General features: G+C 45.8%; 1 protein-coding gene across 1 annotated transcript in view; it reads right to left on the reverse strand.

Annotated features, from left to right (window-relative positions):
* Positions 1-294: 294 nt before the first annotated feature.
* Positions 295-20,488, reverse strand: part of TRIM44 (tripartite motif containing 44) — a gene marked incomplete at its 5' end in the record, with an annotated part of 125,424 nt that continues 105,230 nt past the window's right edge. Inside the window, 2 exons of the mRNA XM_019519388.1 lie at positions 295-623; positions 8,320-8,447. Of these exons, the coding sequence (XP_019374933.1) occupies positions 8,357-8,447 (91 nt within the window). The remainder of the gene's footprint in view (positions 624-8,319; positions 8,448-20,488) is intronic.

Raw genomic sequence — 20,488 nt, forward strand, 5'->3', positions numbered from 1 at the left:
GGCTCCTCAGACTCTGTTAATATGGCATTACTAACTAGGCATGATCCTCATTCATGATGCACATTCCCCATCCCTCTCTTACAAAATGGGCTGAGAAACCTTTGGCCTGTGTCAAGTTACTATATAGCAATTCATGTTGCATTTTTCAGAATACACTAAATTAAATTGTTAACTATACCTCTCAAATCCTTCTTCTTGAAAGACCATTTCCACCTCATATCATTTATTAATCTCAGCTGCACTGAATTATTAAACTGAAGTCTTCAATAACTCCCATCACTAAAAATACCAATGTGGCTTTTAGGCTCATATTTCTACTTTTTATTGTAATACATTCTTCATTTTAATTACTGGCTCCACATTTTCAAAGGCCAGTGCCTTATCTTTGCAAGATATTTGTCAACCTAAAAAAAGGCTGATGAGTGAATAAGTCATTAGGTAAGACAAGCAGTGCATTCCCAAAGGAGGGGTTTGAGAAGAGTCACATTATTATCTAGGAGAACCAAAGATACCGCAGAGTTAAGGGAGGAAATGTCAGAGGCTGCTTCTGCTACACATGCGTCACTCAAGACACTTCTCCTGTCTTCTTGTCACCAGATGGAGTTTGAGTGGAGAGGATCCTTCTGCGAAGTGAAAAGAGATTTTATATAAGCAAGGGAACAGTAGGGATATGGTCAGTTTTCTACAAGGGGGAAGAATGTGGTTTAGGATAATGACTAAAGCTCCTCAGCTGGGATTTTTACATTTAGAAATCAAATTAATTTCCAACTAAAATATTTTTCTTTCTATAAAGTAGGGTGTAAAGCTGATGAAAGTTGCTGAATTGACATTCCAAGACCAAACTACTTAAGCAGTATTTCTAGCAGAGGGCAACCTACTAATAGGGAAAAAAGCCCACTACTGTTACCAGGTAAGGGAGTTACTCTTCTGCCTCATGCAGTAGAATTCTGATCTTGCAAGTCCCAAGTGTAATCTCTGGTAATGACCTTACACCTAACTTCTCATTAGTGGTGAGATCAAGCCCTGCTGTTAAGTGAATCTCTCCCAGATGACAGAGTTCAGTCTTTATGGCCCGCTCTGCTGAAACAACAGTGGAGTGTCCAGTGCCATAGCAATGAGTTTGGCTCCCGGGGTAAAGCCCACAGCAGCAGCCTGCCCTGCACATAGATCCTGCATGCAGTGGCAGGAGCTGCCCTTCCCCTGTCCCCGCACCCGTCCCAAACGAGCTGCTCACAGCTCCATCCCACACCCCTCCCTGGCTGGCCAGCACCTCTTGGTGCCCCTTAATTTCAGTGCCTGGGGTGGTTGCCCTGCTCGGTCCCCCTTGCTACAGCACTGGGAGCGTCCATATAGTAAATGAGGGTACCATTACAGAAGGATCATCAATACTAAAGGTAATTTTAAAAGTATGGGTGACAACAGTAGTAATATCTCAGTGGCATGTGCTTCAAAACTGGCCAGTTATTCATCAGCAGGGATCTTGGTTTTCTTTGATAAAAAATTACAAATCCTCTGATAAAAATTCTCTGATAAAAAATCCAAAATCTGTGATTAAAAAGAAATGCCACTATTGTATAGGTACCAGTTGAATGCAATGTTTTATTGATACATTTACAATGTATTTTAAAGCAGTTTGGAAGCCTACCAGTGACTCATCACTATAATAAAATAAATTCTAAATACCTACTGTGGCAGAAAGCCACCTTGGTTTCTCCCCAAAAATCTCTGCCCTGTGACACTGTGATTTAAATCTCTGTGCTGTGACCATTCAATTAGGATGGGCCCAGCACACAGGGGACCACACCCTCAGCCTGTCTCTTTAGGGAACTGGAGCTGGCTGCATTCCTGAGGGAGGGGGAAACCTGCTCCCTCTGCCTACGTGACTTGCATCACTTACCTGGGTAAGGGGTTTCTACCTGGGGAGCTGGAATCTGCCCGGTAACAGGTGATGCATTTCAGATTGGTTGGCTGACAGCCAACTGGGGCTGACCTCCGCTGGCCCAGGTGAATGAGGTCACAGGGGCTATATAAGTTAGGACGGGGAAGGAGGCGGTCTCTCCTCTCCGGCCATGAGGTGACGCAGCAGCCAGGCAGGGGACAGAGAAGCCTTAACATCTGAAACTGGCTCTCTCCCCCCAAACTCACGAGCTAGGAACCGCCTGCCTCCAAAGGGAAACTTCACCTGCCTTTGGAAGATGCTTGTGAGTAAGCTACTCAATCTGATTAGATATTTAGCTGGAAGTATCACAGATGCGTAATCAAAAGGCTACCACAGCCAGGCTGTTTGCTCTTTAGGATTTCTAGATATTGCTCTATCCTGTACCCTAGTTTGCCCTACCCCCTGTAATCAATAAAGTTCTCCTTTTTGACTGGTGTGGGAGACTTATTGAGGGGTGGGTCTAAATTATGCCTAAGAGACCCCTTAGGCCTGTGGACTAAGGGAGACTATACCTTTTTGCCCCCGGACTTGGGGAAGTACCCCAAGTGCCTATACTACAAGGCAAAGTGGAGCCGGGCAGGGAAGCCCCTTGCTGCTGCAAGCCCTGTGCTGACCTCGTGACACGCTCCCTGCCTGCCCCGCAGCAGAGGGGCACAACCCTGTGCTGCTGCCCCCACTGCTGCCAGGCAGGCAGGGGATGCCTCACCAGGGCAACACATGGTTTGGAGCAGCGAAGAGCTCCCCTGCCCAGTCTCGCTCTGTCCTGCTGCACCCGGTCCCACCTGCTGGGCTGCAGAGCCCCCAGGGGGATGGCAACAGGGCGGGGAGCCTGAGCCCACAGCGAGCAGCCTGCACCTGCCCCCACCCTGCGTACTCTCGTCTGGGAGTGCACACAGTGGCAGGAAGCCCCCTCCCCCCAGTCGAGCCGCCCATGGCCCTGTCCTGCTCTCCACCGAGGCCCCGTGGCCATGCATTCTGGCCCTGGGCCACAAGCCCCACGCACCACCCAGCTGGGCAGCAGTCCCACCCCGTCTCAGCTCCAGCCTTGCCCAACTCCCTCCCTCCTTCCCTATGAGGACCTCAATCCCACCTCCCTCCCTGCCAGACTTACTGCCAGGAGCTGCTGCATGCACATGGAGCCCCCCTGCCTGACCACCTTCCTCCTGCCCTTTGTAGGCTGGAACTCTGCCAGCCTGCAGAGAGCTCTTTGCAAAATGCAAAATCTGTGTGTTTCTTTGTTAAAATTAAAAACCCACGTTCTTCTCGGGTAAAAGGGGGAATCTGTGTATTTCCGTGGGAAAGTGAAAATCTGGATCCCTGTTCATCAGCTATTCTGTAGTAAATGCCTGTGTGCTATCTCCTGTCCCACTGCAAATGTGAGGTAATTTACCCCTCTCTGAAAATGGATGAGTTGCCTTGCATTTACCAGGGCACAAGAATGTGCACACTGGTAATTATTCTTAGTAACTTGTTTGTTCATCTGACACTAAGTGTGGTTCCCCCATTTCTGTCTCCCTCTGAGAACCCCTACAGTTACTGTCGCTTAAATTCACTTCAGTCTGCTCAGAGGAAGAGTCATTCTTTTTCTATCTAGTTTTTTTTTTCTTGCTTGGGCATTTTCAGTTTCAGTGCTGGTAGAAAAAAATGCTGGGACCAACAATGACTTAAGCAAACACAGATTAAGCAGAAAATGCAGCGAAGACTCTTGGGATCACATTGGCTTTTTCCTTACATAAATAATGTATTGCATTATGGCTCTTATTCCAATCCCAACCTTTTTTAATAAGGGGAGTCAAATATAAGCTGTGCTGCACACAGCCAACATCTGAGAATTGAAAACCCTTAATGTATGTGGATGTACCAGTAGCTCAATGAAAAATAGATTTCCATAGCCTCCACCTTCAAAAGCATGCTCTTGAGAAAGCTTACATAAAAAGCTCTTTAATTTTTTAGGTTAATTTAGTGATGGCTGAAAATGTAGGACCGATAGCTCTGGAGACAGAGGGGTCAGAAACATGGCATATTTTTACCAGGGTAACTTATGCTTACACTGGCTGAAATCAATGTAGCCCTACATTGATATAGCTTGCTAGAATATGGCAGTTACCCTGGGAAAAGTGACACTACCATTAGTCTTGTGTCCATTTCTATCCCAGAGTAACTTGGCTAAATGGGAACAAGTACCTATTAGCTCCCCTGTCACCGAGTGGTGAGACACTGTAATAGTAACTGAATAGTGTGGCAGCTACCCGCAAAGACCTGATTGTTTGTCTGCTCCAAACACCACTGTAACTTGCATTCATATATAAAAGCAATACAGGCAACCCTCACCATTTGCAGGGGATATGTTCTCGTGATCCCTGCAAATGGTGAAATCTGCGAATAAGGCACTGTGTTTCAGAATGACATCTGCATTCATGAACCCCGTGCCCTGGCGGCTGGGGGGGGGGGCACGGCTGCTCTGGTGATGGTGGGAGTTCACTGGCAGTGGTGGGAGCCCAGGAGCAGGAAGCGCGGAGCTCCCAAGGAGCTTCTGTAAGTATATTTAAAATGTGGGTTCAGCATTCATGAATATTTGAAACTGCGAATGCCAAACCCGCAAATAGTGAGGGTTTCCTGCACAAGTTTCATTGCTGCTGCCATACTTTGTGTCCAGGACCTGAATTACTTTAATGGTCTACAGAGCAGATACAGCACAGAGAGGGGCAATGCAAGCAAGCTTACTCCACATTGCCCCCTATCCTCCACATGCCCTCAAGCTTGACCAAAAGTCACTTCCCACAAGACACAATAAGCTTGATGTAAGCACACCCCAGCTTACTAAACCCTTTGTTTCTCTGCTGTAATAAGCATGTCAATGGAGATCTTCCTCAGAGGGCCCCTACAAATACTGCCTCTTTAAATTCACCTCATTTTATCTTGTGTTGGCTAGCTAGTTCACATACCTGTGCCCTTAGGTACACGGGCTGCAGTGTTAAAGGATGACACACAATCCTCTCTGCCTTCCATAACAAGCCCAATCTATCTAGACTAAATGGAGGGAGAAAAAGTGATCACACGTTGGCTGTGATCTCTGGTTCTCCCTCTATTTGGAGACGGGCAGGAAAGGAGAGCTTTTGCCTAGTACAGTGTGAGAGCTCATATAAGCAAAACCCCCATGAAGTGTAAAAGGTGCCCTGAAGCATTTCCTAAAATTAGATGGCATTATTGCTTTCAATCCATGTCATGTGCTTGAAGAAAGACGACACAATCAGGACCAAGCACCTACCAGATGCCTGTGTTTTTATACTGGGTTTTCCCCTCTGGCTCCTGGGGTAGTAATGATTCTGCATAGCCTTAGTGCAACTTTGGGTTTGTTTCTCACCATGAAATGGCTCGATAGAAATCAAAATATTGCATGCATATGAACAAGAATGATACCTGCTATCACACAAGCTAAGAGGAAATTTTCAAGGGCCATCAATTCATGCTTTGAGGTATCTTGTGGGGCTCAGAAATTTTCCTTCTCCATACCCTTGGAACATTACTGAAGGAGGAAATCTTCATTTTTACCAATTAAAAGTAGCATGTCAGTTTTGATAGCATTAATTAATATTATTTTGGATTAACAGTCATGGTAGTGATGGGGCTACATCTTTTCCCTAAGCATTTGACACTGCTTGTTGCTGGGAAATAGGGCTAGATCAGGGGTGGGCAATTATTTTGGGCGGAGGGCTGCTTGATGAGTTTTGGCGAGCTGTCGAGGGCTGCATGGGTAGTCCCACCCCTTCAGTTGCCCCACCCTGGTCACCATCTGGGGACTGGAAGTCCCGTCCCCTGACCTTTGCCACCAGAAGTCCCTTCCCTTGCACAACTTACCAGGTAGCAAGGGGTTGGGACCCCTATAACATCCTGCGCCAGCAGTGGGGTTTCAGAGGCATCAGACCTCCCCCAGAACCTTCCCCCTACCTGTGCCAGCTGGTCCAAAAAGGAGGCGGCTCCGCCACCACTTCTGCTGGCCAGTGCTGACCCAGTTGGGCTCGCCCTGTCCCCAGCAGCACCTGGGAAGCTGGTTTCAGCTGCACGCTGCTCTGGATGGGACGGACCCGGCCAGGTCTGCAACAGCCAGGAAAAGCAGCATGCGACTGAAGTCGGCCTCCCACGTGCTGCTGGGGACGGGAGGAACCTGGCCAGGTCTGCACCGGCCAGAAGAAGCGGCGGCAGAGTCGCATGCTTGGGACGGGACAAGCCCGGCTGGAGCGGCAGGGGCTCAGCTGCACTTTTCCCCTGCCCGTGCCAGTCAGTCCCGAGCGGCACATGGCTCCACCGCCGCTTCTGCTGGCCAGTGCAGACCCGGCTGGGCTCCTCCCATCCCCAGCAGCACATGGGAAGCTAACTTCAGCTGCGTGCTGCTGTCGATGGGACGGGCCTGGCTGGGTCTGCACCAGCCAGCAGAGGTGGAGCTGTGTGCCGCTTGGGACTGACTGGCGCAGGCAGGGGAAAAGTGCAGCTGAGCCCCTACCACTCCGGCTGGGCTCATCCTTTCCCAAGCAGCACATGGCTCCGCTGCCACCTCTCCTCCCTGGCGCTGACTGGGCTGGAGCTGTGGTCCAGCTGCTGTTTCCCCTCCCCAGTGCCGGCCCAGCCCGACCCTGCACGGCCTGAGCGGCACGGCATGGGGAAAGCCTGCCCAGCAGTCGCTTTCCTGGGCTTACCTGCAGGTCAGGGCCCTTTTCCAATCCCGTGCAGCAAAGCAGAACCTGGCCTAGATGCTTTTTCCCCTCACCAGCGCCACAGGTTCTGGCCCAGCCCCCCCCGCCCCTCACAAGCTGCAAACGTGGCCTGAGCCAGGGCAGGGCGAGGCCAGGTAGATGAGGCTGCGGTCAGGGTTGGTTGTGTCGCAACCAGAACCCAAGGAAACAGCCTGAGGTGCTGCAGCTGGTGCCGCTGGAGGCTTTTAGAGAGGCAGCCACCATTACGTGGGTTTTGGAGGGGCTCCGCAGGCCAGAGGGGAGTGCTTGGCAGGATGGATTCGACCCACAGGCTGTATTTTGCCCATCCCCTGGGCTAGATGGACATTTAGTGGGTCAATTTTTTCCTTGCATTACTTGCCAACTCACTACCCAGGAGAAACCCCTCCTTCCATCCTACACCAATGGAGAGGAGGGGGAGGGTCCCTTTGCCGTCTCAAAAATAGCTCTCTGCTACCGAGGAGCAGTTGCTGTTAAATAAAATAGAATGTTCCTTGAACCGCAGCCAGCTGAAGCAGCACAGACCCTGCCTGAGCACAAGGACTATCCTTTAATTACACTCGAATAAAGTCAGTGCTCCACATTTTGCCCCTGCTCAGAAAGGAGCTTAGTGGGAAAGTCAAAACAGATCTCTGCCAAAGGGGAAAAATAATAAAGCAAGCTCCATAAATTAAGGCAAGTAAGTGTATCCTAGGAACAAGAAAGCTCATGCAGACAAGGGGAGTCATGCCATGCATAGAAAGCAAATCCCCACTGCTGGTGCCCCCTCATGCCATTCCAAGCAAAGCTCTGTGTGAAGTGTTTGTGAGCAAGCTGGAAATGGAGAGGCCCAGAAAAATAATTAAGAAATAAACTCTACTATTTGGTGGCATCTGTCCCACAGGGAACAAAGTGTCTTTTGTGAAACCCTCCTACCAGAAGCCTCATGCAGTTTGAACTGCATCCACTGGTTTTAAACCTAAAGCAAGATCTTGTTCTTTCTCTTTGATTTTAGTACAGAACACCAGGGTGAAATAGAAATTTAAGAACCTAGGACTACTCAACCAGGACTGGGCTGCACTTTTCTCAGGACGTGAATCAAATGTATTAGTATTTAATCTAAAAAGATCTATTAGTGTTACCAAGAGATGAATAGTACTGCAGAATATAAAAGCGGGTAAGGAGCTCAAACAGGGTGAATACATGATCGGCAGACTTACATACTGAAATCATTGCTTGTTTGTTATATCTGGCACAGGAGTTTTCCTGCCCAGCACATCTCATCTAAAATTGAGATTTGTAAAGGTCCTAATGGTGTTAAGAACCCAACATCTCTTTGAAATTCAATGGGATTTGGGAACCTAAGTAATGTAGCTCTTTTGAAGATCACAGCCTAAAAACCTTCAGATGTACTTACCTTCCTTTGGAGCTCTGATAAGGCAACACAGTCCAATCCCAGGACTTCCTGCTTCATTGCTTCAATGTGTGGTTACAGAAGCAGTGCCAGAACCAAAAATAAATTAGCTTATGCATCTCTTCAGACAAGAGGTTCCTATCCTATCTATCAGTTTTCACTGGGAATGGAGAGCTACTGGAGGACTGCAGTTCTTTCCATCTTTTCCTAAGCTGTAAAGTTAAGCAGGTACTTACTGAGAAAATGAAAAAAAATACCTGTGGAGTCTGCTGCAGCCAAGACCATATCAAGTTCTCAGCAGGGCCCATTGGAGGAAGATGACAGGTCATCATCGTCATATCGCCTGTTCCCTCGGGAAGGAGAAGCAGGAGGGAAAGGGCCGGCTCTGTAAGCAAAGCAGAAGAGACTGGGAAAGGACTCAGAGACCAATTAACTAGCCCACCCATGGAGAACTGACTCCCTGTGTGACAGATGAGCTCATCGTGGGCACTGGCTGCTACTTCACCTGCAAAGGTTGCTGGTGCACAAACACTGCAATATCCAGCTGTACTTGTGGAGCTTGATTCTTAGATTGTCCCCAGTGTCAAGTTGGGGTAACACCACTGAAATCAAAAGAGGATATGTTGGCATAAAATGTGAGAGGTCAGAGTCGGGGCTTGTGACCTGCATGTGCTTGGGAATTTGTCCTAGGAAGGAGGTAGCATTGTGTAGTGAAATACCAACATGTCAGTAACTCTGGGGAGAAATAATCATACAACACAGAAGAACAAATCTGAGCTCAGCTCCTTTTCTTTTAAAAGAAAAATGAACAGGTGCTTTGCAGAGAACCATCTCCATTTTGCCTGCCATTGTGCAACTGGGTTGCATGGTTCATGCCACTATTTTGAGCTATATAGCCTGAAGGTCCTTTTAGGTTAGTTGGGGAGAGAAAACTATTAAAAACATTTTTCTTAACACCCTCCTCTTGTGTTGTCAATTCTCAAAGATTTTTTTGGCATGTAACAAGGCCAGAGGAAATCTCACAAGGACATGCGTTCCAGCCCCATAACAAATTACAGCTCAGCCTGGGAAAGACACCCCTCTGATTGACTGCCTACTCCTCTAACCTACTTCCTAGGGCAGAACATACAATATGGGCTGCTGCCGCAAGCAGGTAGAGGCCTTTCTCACACTCCGGAGGAGCTGATACCCCTCCTCTCCCCTTGATAATGGTAGGGGGAGGGAGAGATAAGGAGGGGGATTTAGAAAGAAAGAAAGAAAAAAATCCAAGCAGCTCAGAGGGGCCCTGTCACCCCTCTGCCCTCCCTTGTGAACAACAGAGGAAAAGCTAGGTAGGGGGCAGAACTTGCTCACGTGGTGGCTGGGGACAGAATGAGGGCTGAACATGTATAGGGACTGGAGGGCAAAACTGACACAGGAGCAGAACTGGTACAAGGGCAAAACTGATCACAGAGAAGAGGCAGACATGGGAATGAAAGCTGTTAACATTCATACGCTTAATATATTTGGGAAGGTAGGTAACACCCATCCTGTTCCTAGGCAGCAGGAGCTCAATCAGATCAACAACCAACAATCAATGTACACTTATCTTTGAAAAGAATCTTGTGATTTTGAGATCAATCTTAATTTGGGGTGATGATAAAGCTTCATTTGGAAAGATGTGGGGTGGTGGTGGGGTTCATAGAAAAATAGGGTTGGATAGGATCTCAGCAAGTCATCTAGTCCAACCCCCTGATCAAAGAAGGATCAGCCCCAACTAGATCATCCCAGCCAAGGCTTTGTCAAGCCAAGTCTTAAAAATCTCCAAGGACAGAAATTCCACCACCCCTCTTTATAATCTGTTTATAACGTGTTTTATTACCCTTCTAGTGCGAAAATTCTTCCTAATAGCTAACCTAAACTTCGCTTGCTGCAACTTGAGATCATTGCTCCTTGTTGTAATCTGCCTCCTCTGAGAACAGTCCAGCTCCATCCACTTTCAAACTCCCTTTCAGATAGTAGAAGGCTGCTATTAAATCCTTTCTCAATCTTCTCTTCTCTAGACTAATTAAGCTCAGCTCCCTCAGTTTTTCCTCATAAGTCATGTCTCCCAGCCCCCTTACCATTTTTGTTGCCCTCCACTGGATTCTTTCCAATTTGTCCACATACTTTCTGTAGTGGGGGCCCCAAAACTGAACACAGTACTCCACTGGCCACACCAGTGCTGAATAGAGCGGAATAATCACTTCCCTTGACCTACTGGCAACGTACCTACTAATGTAGCCCAGTATGCCATTAGCCTTCTGGCAACAAGGGCACACTGCTGGCTCATATTCAGGTTATTGTCCACTATAACCTCCAGGTCCTTTTCTGCAGAGCTGCTGTCCAGCCAGTCAGCCCCCAGGCTGTACCAGTGCATGGGACTGTTCCATCCTAAGTGCAGGACTTTGCACTTGTCCTTGTTGAACCTCATGAGATTTCTTTTGGCCCAATCCTCCAATCTGTCTAGGTCACTCTGAATCCTAGCCCTACCCTCCAGTATATCTACTACTCCCCCCAGCTTGGTGTCATCTGCAAACTTGCTGAGGGTGCACTGTATGCCATCTTCCAGGTCACTGATGAAGACACTGGATGAAGACACTGAACAAAACTAGCCCCACGACCAACTCCTGCGGCACTCCACTTGATACCGGCTGCCAACTAGACATTGAGCATTGATTATTACCCTTGGAGCCTGATGCTCCAGCCAGTTTTAGCATTGGCAACACTGCATTTCCCAAAATGGACTCTCCCTAGCTAAGTAACTATTCTTTCCTTCTCATTCACACCTTTCTCTGGGCAAAAAAACAAGAGAAAATCTCCTTGCCAGCAGTTTTTCCTCCATGGAAATCTTTAATAATAATAATAATAATAATAATAATAATAATAATAATAATAATAATAATAATAATAATAATGCAGCGGACTGCAAATCACTAAAATATTAGAGTTTGGGGAACAAAAAAATTTAAAAGACAAATATACAAGCACTTAAACATGCTGCCAAAACGGCAATCTCTGAAGGAAAATGGTGCAGAATAATGTAATTTCTCCCCAGTAGCTGTAGGTCATTGAGTGACCTTGAGTTACATTCACACCTCTATAGTGTCTCCATCCCCTCACTGGGAGAGGAATTAAATTCTCTCTGTGTAGTGCAAAAAAAAGTGAGCTTAAATACTAGAAGGCCCCCAATTAAAGTCAGATAACTGGCAGTTGTCCTGGTATGATTAATGAGTTCACATATCTCGATAGCCAAACCAGGGCATGCATTTTGCAATGCTTCAGAATTCACAACCTGACCAGCCTGTCTGCTTTGTGAGATGTCCCTTTCCCGGTCACTTCTCACAGGTACAGGTAAAATAGAAGCCCAATTTGTGTGCCAAGGGTCTCAATAACTCATTCTGTCTCGCATAAATATCCTTAGGAACAGTACATTACTACAGCACACCATTCATACTATCTGAATGGCACACTGCAAGTTACTATTACTCTTATAAAATGACATGAAAAGAACCACCTGGCCTCGACGGTAGTGAAGACAGTAGATGGAGCTGACTTCGGACAAGGGTCAGAAAGAGAAATGTCAACACAGTGGGAGGGAAAGATACTGTATTTTTCTAGGAAATCAATTACATAAAATGTGAGAAGTACGCAAATATGTACACAATGATTCTGACTAACTCTATTAATCTCTAAACAGAGGCGCCAACCAGGTTTCCACTTCATAAGACACCTGCTCACAAGGCAACCTGCTGAACTCTGCACCCAGCTGTGACCTGCTGTCAATGCATGCGTCCATCTCCATTCTTAGTACAGTGCATGCAAGGAAAAGGAGATGGGAACTCATAGAATCAGCATCTCACACAAGGCAGGCATCAGCAGAGAATATATTCCTGTTTAATTAGTGAAGAGACCATGGACTGAAGTGATTTAAATAGGATTGATCCTTCCTTGAGCTGGCTGATGAGGTGATCTCTTCCCAGCCCTATTTTCCTGTGATTCACCTAAATTCTTTCTTGCCCATGACAGAAGTGTGGCTGCAACAGAAAGCAACTGGCATTCTTGAAATGAATTCCTCAGTTGCATCAAATTTTCTAATCAAGTTCATCCTTTTTGGTGCTGCTTGTGTAGCCTCAAGGACCAAAGCCAAGTTTATCCACTAGGGTAGGCAGAAGCACTTTGCTAACAGGCCCTAACCTAGAAACTCAGTAAATCTTTTTCTAAGGATTAGAGCTCAACGTCCAACGTACTTCTAGTCCTTAGCCTCTCCTGAGATGGCCACACAGTGTTGTCTGCAGTGGTGATGCAGTCTGGTACCTGGTTCACTGGGGACTGACTAATGCTGTGAAACTATTTCACACAGGTTCAGCAAACCAGCCCATGAATCTCTGCATATGAGTAAGTGCCAACCTGGACCGTCAATCTCCTTCAGAAAGAATATAGCAGGTATTCTCAACCTCACTCCAGACCACTATATACAACCTCAGAGGAAGACACTTCTGGTGTTCAAGTCCTGTCCACACTGCCTCTGGGGTACCCAGCTGCCAAGTATGTATAAAGCTCATTTGTCTCACCTGATATACTGAATTCCTGAAAGAGAACACCCCTCTCTGTTAAGGGGCAGCTGAACCAAGTCCCACAGATACATCCTGATTTTCCAAAATTGTGGAAAATAATTAAATACTCAACTGCAGCTGAACAACATCTGTTACACAGGAGAAATAAGGTAATCATAATACATTTGCAATGTTACTAGGCTTTGCAGCAGAGGCTCTCAAAGCCTTGTAATAAAGCCTCACAGATGCACTAGGAGAATGTCAAGAATCCTTATTCCTCCTTCACAAGGAAGGGCACAAAGAGGTTCCCTGAATTGTCTGTCAGAGAATAGGTCACTGGCAGAGTTTGGAAAAGAGTTTAGCAGGCCAGACTTCCAGTCTGCAGGTCTGACAATCAGTCTACCCTTCCTCATTGTAGCAATAAAGCTTACAGAAGTTTAAAACCCAAGAGACTTCTCAGCCCACTCTAACTGAGCATCTGCTGCTTTGCTATGCTACGCTATGCTAACATTTTGGATGAGCAAGCGAATGTTATGTGGAATACATTGTGCATATAAAAATCTCTATTGTATATAAGTTTCTTTACACAGATACATGAAGACTGGTATCTCTGTACACATACAATATGCTACTGCCTTCAACAAAATGCCTCATGTTCAAGATATCTTCTTTATTTGCTCTGTGTATGGACATAAAGAATGACAATTGTTTTTCCATATGTCATTCTCTACTGCTGTAGAAACAGGTGTGTACAATGCAAGTAAACCCCTGCTCAGAAAATATGCTGTCTTTCAAAAGCATACTATGCAGAACTATATCAGGGTCCTTCAGCCTCCTGGGCACAAGGGAGGCTGGGGGTACAAAGTGTTACCTGCTGTACCTGGGCTTCCTGAACGATAAATGGTGACTGCTGCTATGTGGTGTAGGCTCCGGCTGTGGAATGGGCTCTCTATATACCAGCTGCAGTATCTCGGCTCACCACCACTTTAGACACATTTCTGATACAGCATTTCACTCACCATCTGCACATGTGTGTGGCCCTGCTCCTGTTTTTGTGTTGATACTACTGCTTGGTTTGGGTTTTTCACCTTGAGGGTTTGTTTGTTTTTTTATTATTGGTCACATTTTCAAGTGGTTGGTGTGCTGCTGTGTGCATCCTGGCTCTACACAAAGATATGGTATGTATGAACATGTGTAAACAATAAGCATTAAACAAAGCAACCCTGTAAAAAGAGGGGAAACCTATCCTAAATGAATGCTTGGGGCCCGTCTTTTGCTTTTGTGCCAAAGGTAGCAAAATAGCTCACTAATTCAGTGAAGAATCTCAGGAAGTCATCTCCATTTTGTGACACATGCTGAAAGCCTCCCCAGTGTATTCATCTTTTACACAGTCTATTTTGCAGCCTATCCATCATTCAAAAGAGCTGTAAAAAAACCCAACTCCTACTTTATGCAGGATATCAATAGAGTGATGGCAACTACAGAGGTACAGCCATAGGAAACAGCTATAACAAATGGAAGGGGGCGGGGGAAGAGAGAGAGTCTGAAATGGAAGGGCAGAACCCTACTGAAAAGAGCTGGATGGAGTTGGGGAGGAAGAAAAAGGAAATCTCAGTCATTTGTATGGAACCTTTCTTAAGAAATAGCAGTAATTCCTGAACACATTATGTATTCAGTTAAAGGTAGCTCAGATAAATCCCCCGTCCTCTCTCTAGTCTAGTTACAAGTCTTAAGCACAAGCCATTTTTCTTGGAATCCTCTGAACTCTTAATTGATGGGCCAGACTCCCTTTCCCCCAAGGGAAGTAATGGAAAACAGCTCACAGCCTAAACCTTCATCTGTTAGCAGAAGCACAAGAGAGGGAGGCGGTAACTCATGGTCTCATAGGGACTCCTTCTTGGAGAGTGTCATATTCAACGGTGTGCCAAATAACTCTGCCTTAACTATTCCATCTACCCTCTGAGAAGTTCTGGCTGACATGTAGTGAATCTCTTCAGTTCCATCAGTTGATTCCCGTCCTAGTGCAAGTGTATTTGGAACTGGAGAAAAGAGGATTGAGCAAGCTCCTTCTCACTTCAATCTTTTATTTCCTAGCTAGCAGCGTATTCGGCCCCTGGAGGAAGGGTATGGTTTGTGTCACAATATTGTGACCCTACATGGAGGCAAGCTCCAATTATCAATACTATACATGGGTGACATCGACTTTAGGAACTTGTTCAGTGTCTTGGCTATGTGGTATTGCTGCATACACTTTATTTTCTAGCTCTGGGCTACAGCCAGATATATGACCCTTTTTCAGATGATGTTTTGCACACTAGGAACATGGGAGGTAACAGGTAGCAATGATAAGGCAGGGAAATCTTAGCAGAGCAGAAAACCCTTTTAGAGAAGAGAGAAAAACAAGTCTGGTCAGCCTATAATAATAATAATAAAAAGCTTCCTAATGATGCTTATTACCGTCCAATTTCAGTTTGTATTTAAAATAATTAGGGACACTTTCAGTATGATCCTGATGGAGGCAGCAAAAACACAGATGTCTGAAAGCAGACAGGAAACCTTTTGTGCAGTGGCTCTCAAAACCATTCTACACATTATACACAAGTGGGAAAGCATTTGGAATGATAACACGTGCCAGTCATCGGTGTAACACTGGGAGTGCCTCTTCAGTGAGAAGCCAAAACAAGATCAGGCTTCTCAGCTGACAGAATTGTTATTAGTCTTTGTTTCCCCATTTGTCCGAGACTTGGTGTCCACAATGAGGGAGGAGGACAGTGTCAGGCATAATTTTAAAAGGAAGCTGCCTGCTCTTTTCTGCACTCTTCCCTAATTGTGTGTTCAATAAACATCAAATCTAATGTTTCTTTTCACTGGGGAGATCACTGGGGAGATAAATGTTTATGCTGATGTTGAGTACTGTACTGATGTACTGGGGAGATAAATGTTTATACTGATGTTGGGTTACTTTCTGTAACTATGCACAATACCCACACACATTCCCTGGAAACAAATGGTCAGCTAGAATGAAAGTGAAAAGCAGAAATGGGAGTTTTCTACCCAGTGCTTTCTCCATCAACTTGTGTTTGTTAGAGTAGCGTTGAAGGGCTCACTGTGCTGGCTCTGTACCAGCACACAAGAAAGTGTTCCTACCCAAAGACTTTACAATCTAAATGGACAAGACCAAAACCATGTGGGAGGGAAGGAGACAGAGATAGATGAAGTGACATGCTCAAGACTAGTGACAGAGCTGGGAACAGAACTCCAGTTTCCTGCCTTCTGGACTGGTGTCCTAACTACCAGACAATACAGCCTCCCCTAATTATTACAACTGCTTTTTTCCCTTACCTGCTAGATATTCTGCAGCACAACCCTACCAAAATAAAGGCCTGGCCTGCTGGAGAATCGGTCTCTGAACAGATGACAATTTGGTTTTGTTAAAATTCATTTGCCCCCGACAGGCAAAGCATTGCACAGCCAACCAGCAGAGATGATGAGCATCTAATCAGATTCACCTTCATCTGACCAAACCTGCACATTTTATTTCATTGCCTTTTCCCTCCTGTTAATTTGGACAAGTGTCAGCTCGGTATAAAAGCACAAATACACAAAATGCTGCAGCAAGAGAATAAGATAAAATAAGGGGGAAAAAACACACTGAAATCCCTGGAAGCATTAGTTGTAGCATCAGTGCTCATTATTAAGGGGTTGGGGGGGAAAACGAGATGTACGCATAACTATTCTTTCCAGAGCGTCTGCTCAAATAAGACCTTGAAATGTCAGATGAGAATACTCTGTGTTCTTGGTGTATAAATATATCTTATTTCTCTTTCTCCCTCCTCTTTCCCTCCAGCCCTTTAAAAAGTGTAGAACTAAATACAATTTCCTTCCCAGTTTTGATTTATTCTTGACAACAGAAATTAGAAGCAGATAGCAATGGAGACCTTGGGATAATTTTAATTGCCTGAAGTTTTCCCCTGGAAATCAGGAGAACTGATGCAAGATGTGTGACAGACAGCTGGCTGGTGAGGTCTACTTTGTAAGCTGCAGCAATGAAAACCTGGAATGCGGCAATGATCACCCATGCATGCACAATGTTACTGTCTTCCCACAGAAAGACACTGCCAAAGATTCTTACTAGAGGAGCAAATTGATGCGATAAGTCTATGAGAAATGCTGGGCTCGTGACTTGGGGAATAAAGCCCCCAATTCAGTCACTGAACAGGTACAGCAGCAGCAGCAGCAGCAGCACTTTAGCTTCCCTGGCTAGCGAGTTTGTCTTGCTCCAGAGGAAACCTCTCTAAGGCCCAACACTTCCATTCCATCCTTCACCTCTCTACTGAGACTGCCAGCATGGTTCCTATTTGTAATGTGTAATTTGGTTTCTTTCCTGGCAGGAACCAAAACAAGACCAGCCATTTTACAAATGTCACCACAAAGATGACAAGGTTCTTTGCGTGAATCTGGTATCTTTTATTAGACCAACTTAAATAGTTGGAAAACAATTATTAAGCAAGCTTTTGGGTTCAAAAACTCTTCCTCAGGCTAAGGAAGTTTCAGCAGTTGGTATGTTACTTAGCCTGACAAAGGGTTTTTGAACCCGAAAGCTTGCTTAATAATTGTTTCCCAACTATTTAAGTTGGTCTAATAAAAGATATCAGATTCACGTAAAGAACCTTGTCTGCCTATGTCCTTAGACCGACACGGCTACAACCTACTCCACAAAAATGAGTCACCATTGATCTTAAAGCTTTCCACTTAAAGGGGGATGCAGACTGGAAGTTGAACTGTCTTTGTGCTTTAGGCCAAGGATGCTCAACTTCTGGTCCATGGGGCAAATCCAGCCTGTAGAGCTGTGACATCCTGCCCACAGGGACCCCCAGGAGCCAGAAGGAATTAGCAGCAGGGAAAGCTCCATGTGGCTGGGTCCAGCCCTGCCTGCGTCATTGTGATGCAGTGAGATCAGGGCTGGACTTGCCCCCCAGTATGTCCAGATTGAGCTAGGCTGCTTCCTGCCCCCTCCATGCATCAGGGCCCAGCAAACACCCCCACCCCTCCAGGCATCCAGATTAGAACTGGGCTGCTCCCCATCCCCACCCCTCCTGTCATGCATCTGGATCAGGGCTGCTCCATCCTTCCTGATGCATGCAGATCAAGGCTGGACTGCTCTGCACCCCCATGGTTCGATATCCTTCCCCCGCTCCAGCCCCGTGAGCTGACTGGATAGAGCCTGCTGGCTAGGTCCAACCCACCAGCAGGCCTGGCACTGTCCATCCAGACCACAGGGCAGAAAGTTTGCCCACCACTGCTTTAAGCTAGCTAACCCTCTTGTCCCTATTATAGTGCTTACTTCGGTCTATAAAGCCCCATGTAGTTTGGATTCTGGCTACTGAAGAAAGCCCTCCCTCTCCTTGCCTGCTCTACACCAGACTCATTCTTCAAAAATATCCCAATGCTATAATGGTGGGAGCTCTAGAATACACCAAGTCCTTGTAGTTGGCAAACCTGTAGTTGCCAAACCAGCTGGTGTTTTTAAGTGGTGTATCTGAGTACCCTTGCTATTGCTACCACCTACAGAGCTGCACAGGAAAGGTATATTTTAGGCAAAAAGATTGTACAGGCAGCACGCTTGTTCCATACCACTGTTTCTGAAATCCAGTGAGGCCCTTGAGTTGAGTGGCAGTCCAATTTCTGAAAGCTGCTTCTTCTCTGTACATAAAGACGACTAGCTTATGGGCTTGCAAACTTTTACAAGCATCGGGCCAAAACAACCTGGTTGTAGTCCAGCATGGGCTGTGTGGCTTCATGGAGGGACACTGGTGGCAGGGGGGCTTTCCCTACATCTGCACTGGGGCTCGGCAGCCAGGAGCTATACCTGGGCCACTGCCACTACCCTCAGCCCACCATACACTGGCTGTGGCATGAGTGCAGCTTCCAGCCCATGGCAGCAGTGTAGGGCTGTGGCCAGGGGCCTGGGGCAAAGTGGAAGCAGCTACTTTTGGTTCTTGATCATGAATGTGTGGTTGCCAGCAGCAGCTGCTCCCAACTTCCACTCCTCCAACCCCCAGGATGGCACCCAGGGCAGCTGTCCCTATCACCTCCCCCAGGTTACACCACTGGCCATTGGGGAGATGTGCTTGGATCAGGTATCTGCAACAGACCCATTACAGTTTCCCAAGGTCTGGAAGGTGGGGAGGAGGGAAGAGAGGGAAGGTGGGGAGTGGTAGCAGTGTACATGCAGTTTGAGATACCTGGCCCTGACACAGCTCCCCATTGGCTGGAAGCTGTACCTGTGCTATACCCAGGGAGCAGGGAGCTAGAGGGAAGTGCCAGTGTCTTAGGTGCACCTCCCAGCTGCTTGGCCCTGGCATGGGCACAGAGAATCCTCTTCCTGCTGATGCACTGCTGAAACCAGCTAGCCCATGTCAGACTGGAGCTAGGACGGAGGGGAGAAGCAGCAGCAGCAGGACAGGCATGCGCATGGGACTGGGCCCAGGGAAAGCCTTCCAGCTCTGCAGGCTGGATTCTACTGGCTCCACCGGCCAGCTGTATATTCCAGGGGTTGGCAAGAGGTCTATCAACCATCTCTTTTCTTAAGACTACTAAAGAAAATATGTTGTTTATTACTTGATCTATAATTAAGTCCATTTTATAAATGAATGAAACAAATGATTTTACTGTTCCAAGACCATGTTACTGATCCACGATCATCTAAGTTTTTTAAGAAACTGAGACATGGTTAGAGATGCTCGACTTTTCCAAAAGAGCTACATGAAGAGTGAATTATATATTGATTCTAATGGATCTATGTGAAAGATTTCAGCCTCAGCAATGCTTTGCATTTTTCAACAGAATTTACAGATCACTTTCTACTGTGTTCAGAAAGTAACCATGTAGTGTTTTATCACAGCTAGGAGCATAAATGGGGACCTACTAACAAGGAAAATGACAACAGACCAATCAGTTACAAATGGAGGGGCCTGTTCATTTTACCTAGAAGAACAAAAAATGGCTAGGCTAAAAAAAATCAAACCACTTAAGGAAAAACCTAAAACCACCCATAAGAAACAATTTTTAGCCCAGTCTGCTGTTTCTAATGCACTTGGTGATAAATTTCAGTGCACTGAATTTACATCTTTCAAAAAATTAAAAGCTGTGAATTTTAATTTGTTTTACATAACAGTTGGCAAGAAAGAAGCAGCTGCTTTTAATATTAATTATCTAATAAGTCAGCTTTAACCTTTTTTATTTTTCATTTCATTAGTACATTTCCAGGTCATCTGGTATCATTAACTGTTTTTAAAAACCAAGACTGAATTTATTAAGCATGCATTACCTAGAATTACAACAGTATTGGGCTCAAAGCCAAAGCTGTTCCACAGACAGGTAGCCAGAAAGAAAAAGACTTCAAAGAGTTAGAAATATAGTGTTTTTCTTCCAAGATACTTTACATTCACTGCTATGATATTTTGTGTGTTGACATATCTGTCATTAACTATCACCTAACATAAAGATGCCCAAAGAAAATAATATAGTAGACAAGAGATTAAGCATTCTTAGGCACTGAAGCTGTGAGAAGCAGCACTGGTGACGTGGTTAAAGTGGTGTACCATTGTAGACAAGACCCATCTATCAAACCTTCTCTTTGAACTATGCAAAAAAACTTTGGACATCTCAATTCAGGGGCACTGAAGTAACGAAAAATGTCTCTCATATCAAGACTGACAAGTACAAAATTTGGAGTGAGATTATGTTCTTACCTGAGCTATACAGCATTGTTATAACATGGTTTTCTGACATTGCTAAAGCTGTAGTACATAAAAAGTGTTTCACAAGGAGATGAGATGTGAAATATCAG

This window comes from Gavialis gangeticus, unplaced genomic scaffold (genome assembly GCF_001723915.1).
Source record: "Gavialis gangeticus isolate Ggan-Ray unplaced genomic scaffold, GavGan_comp1, whole genome shotgun sequence".
NCBI lineage: Eukaryota > Metazoa > Chordata > Crocodylia > Gavialidae > Gavialis > Gavialis gangeticus.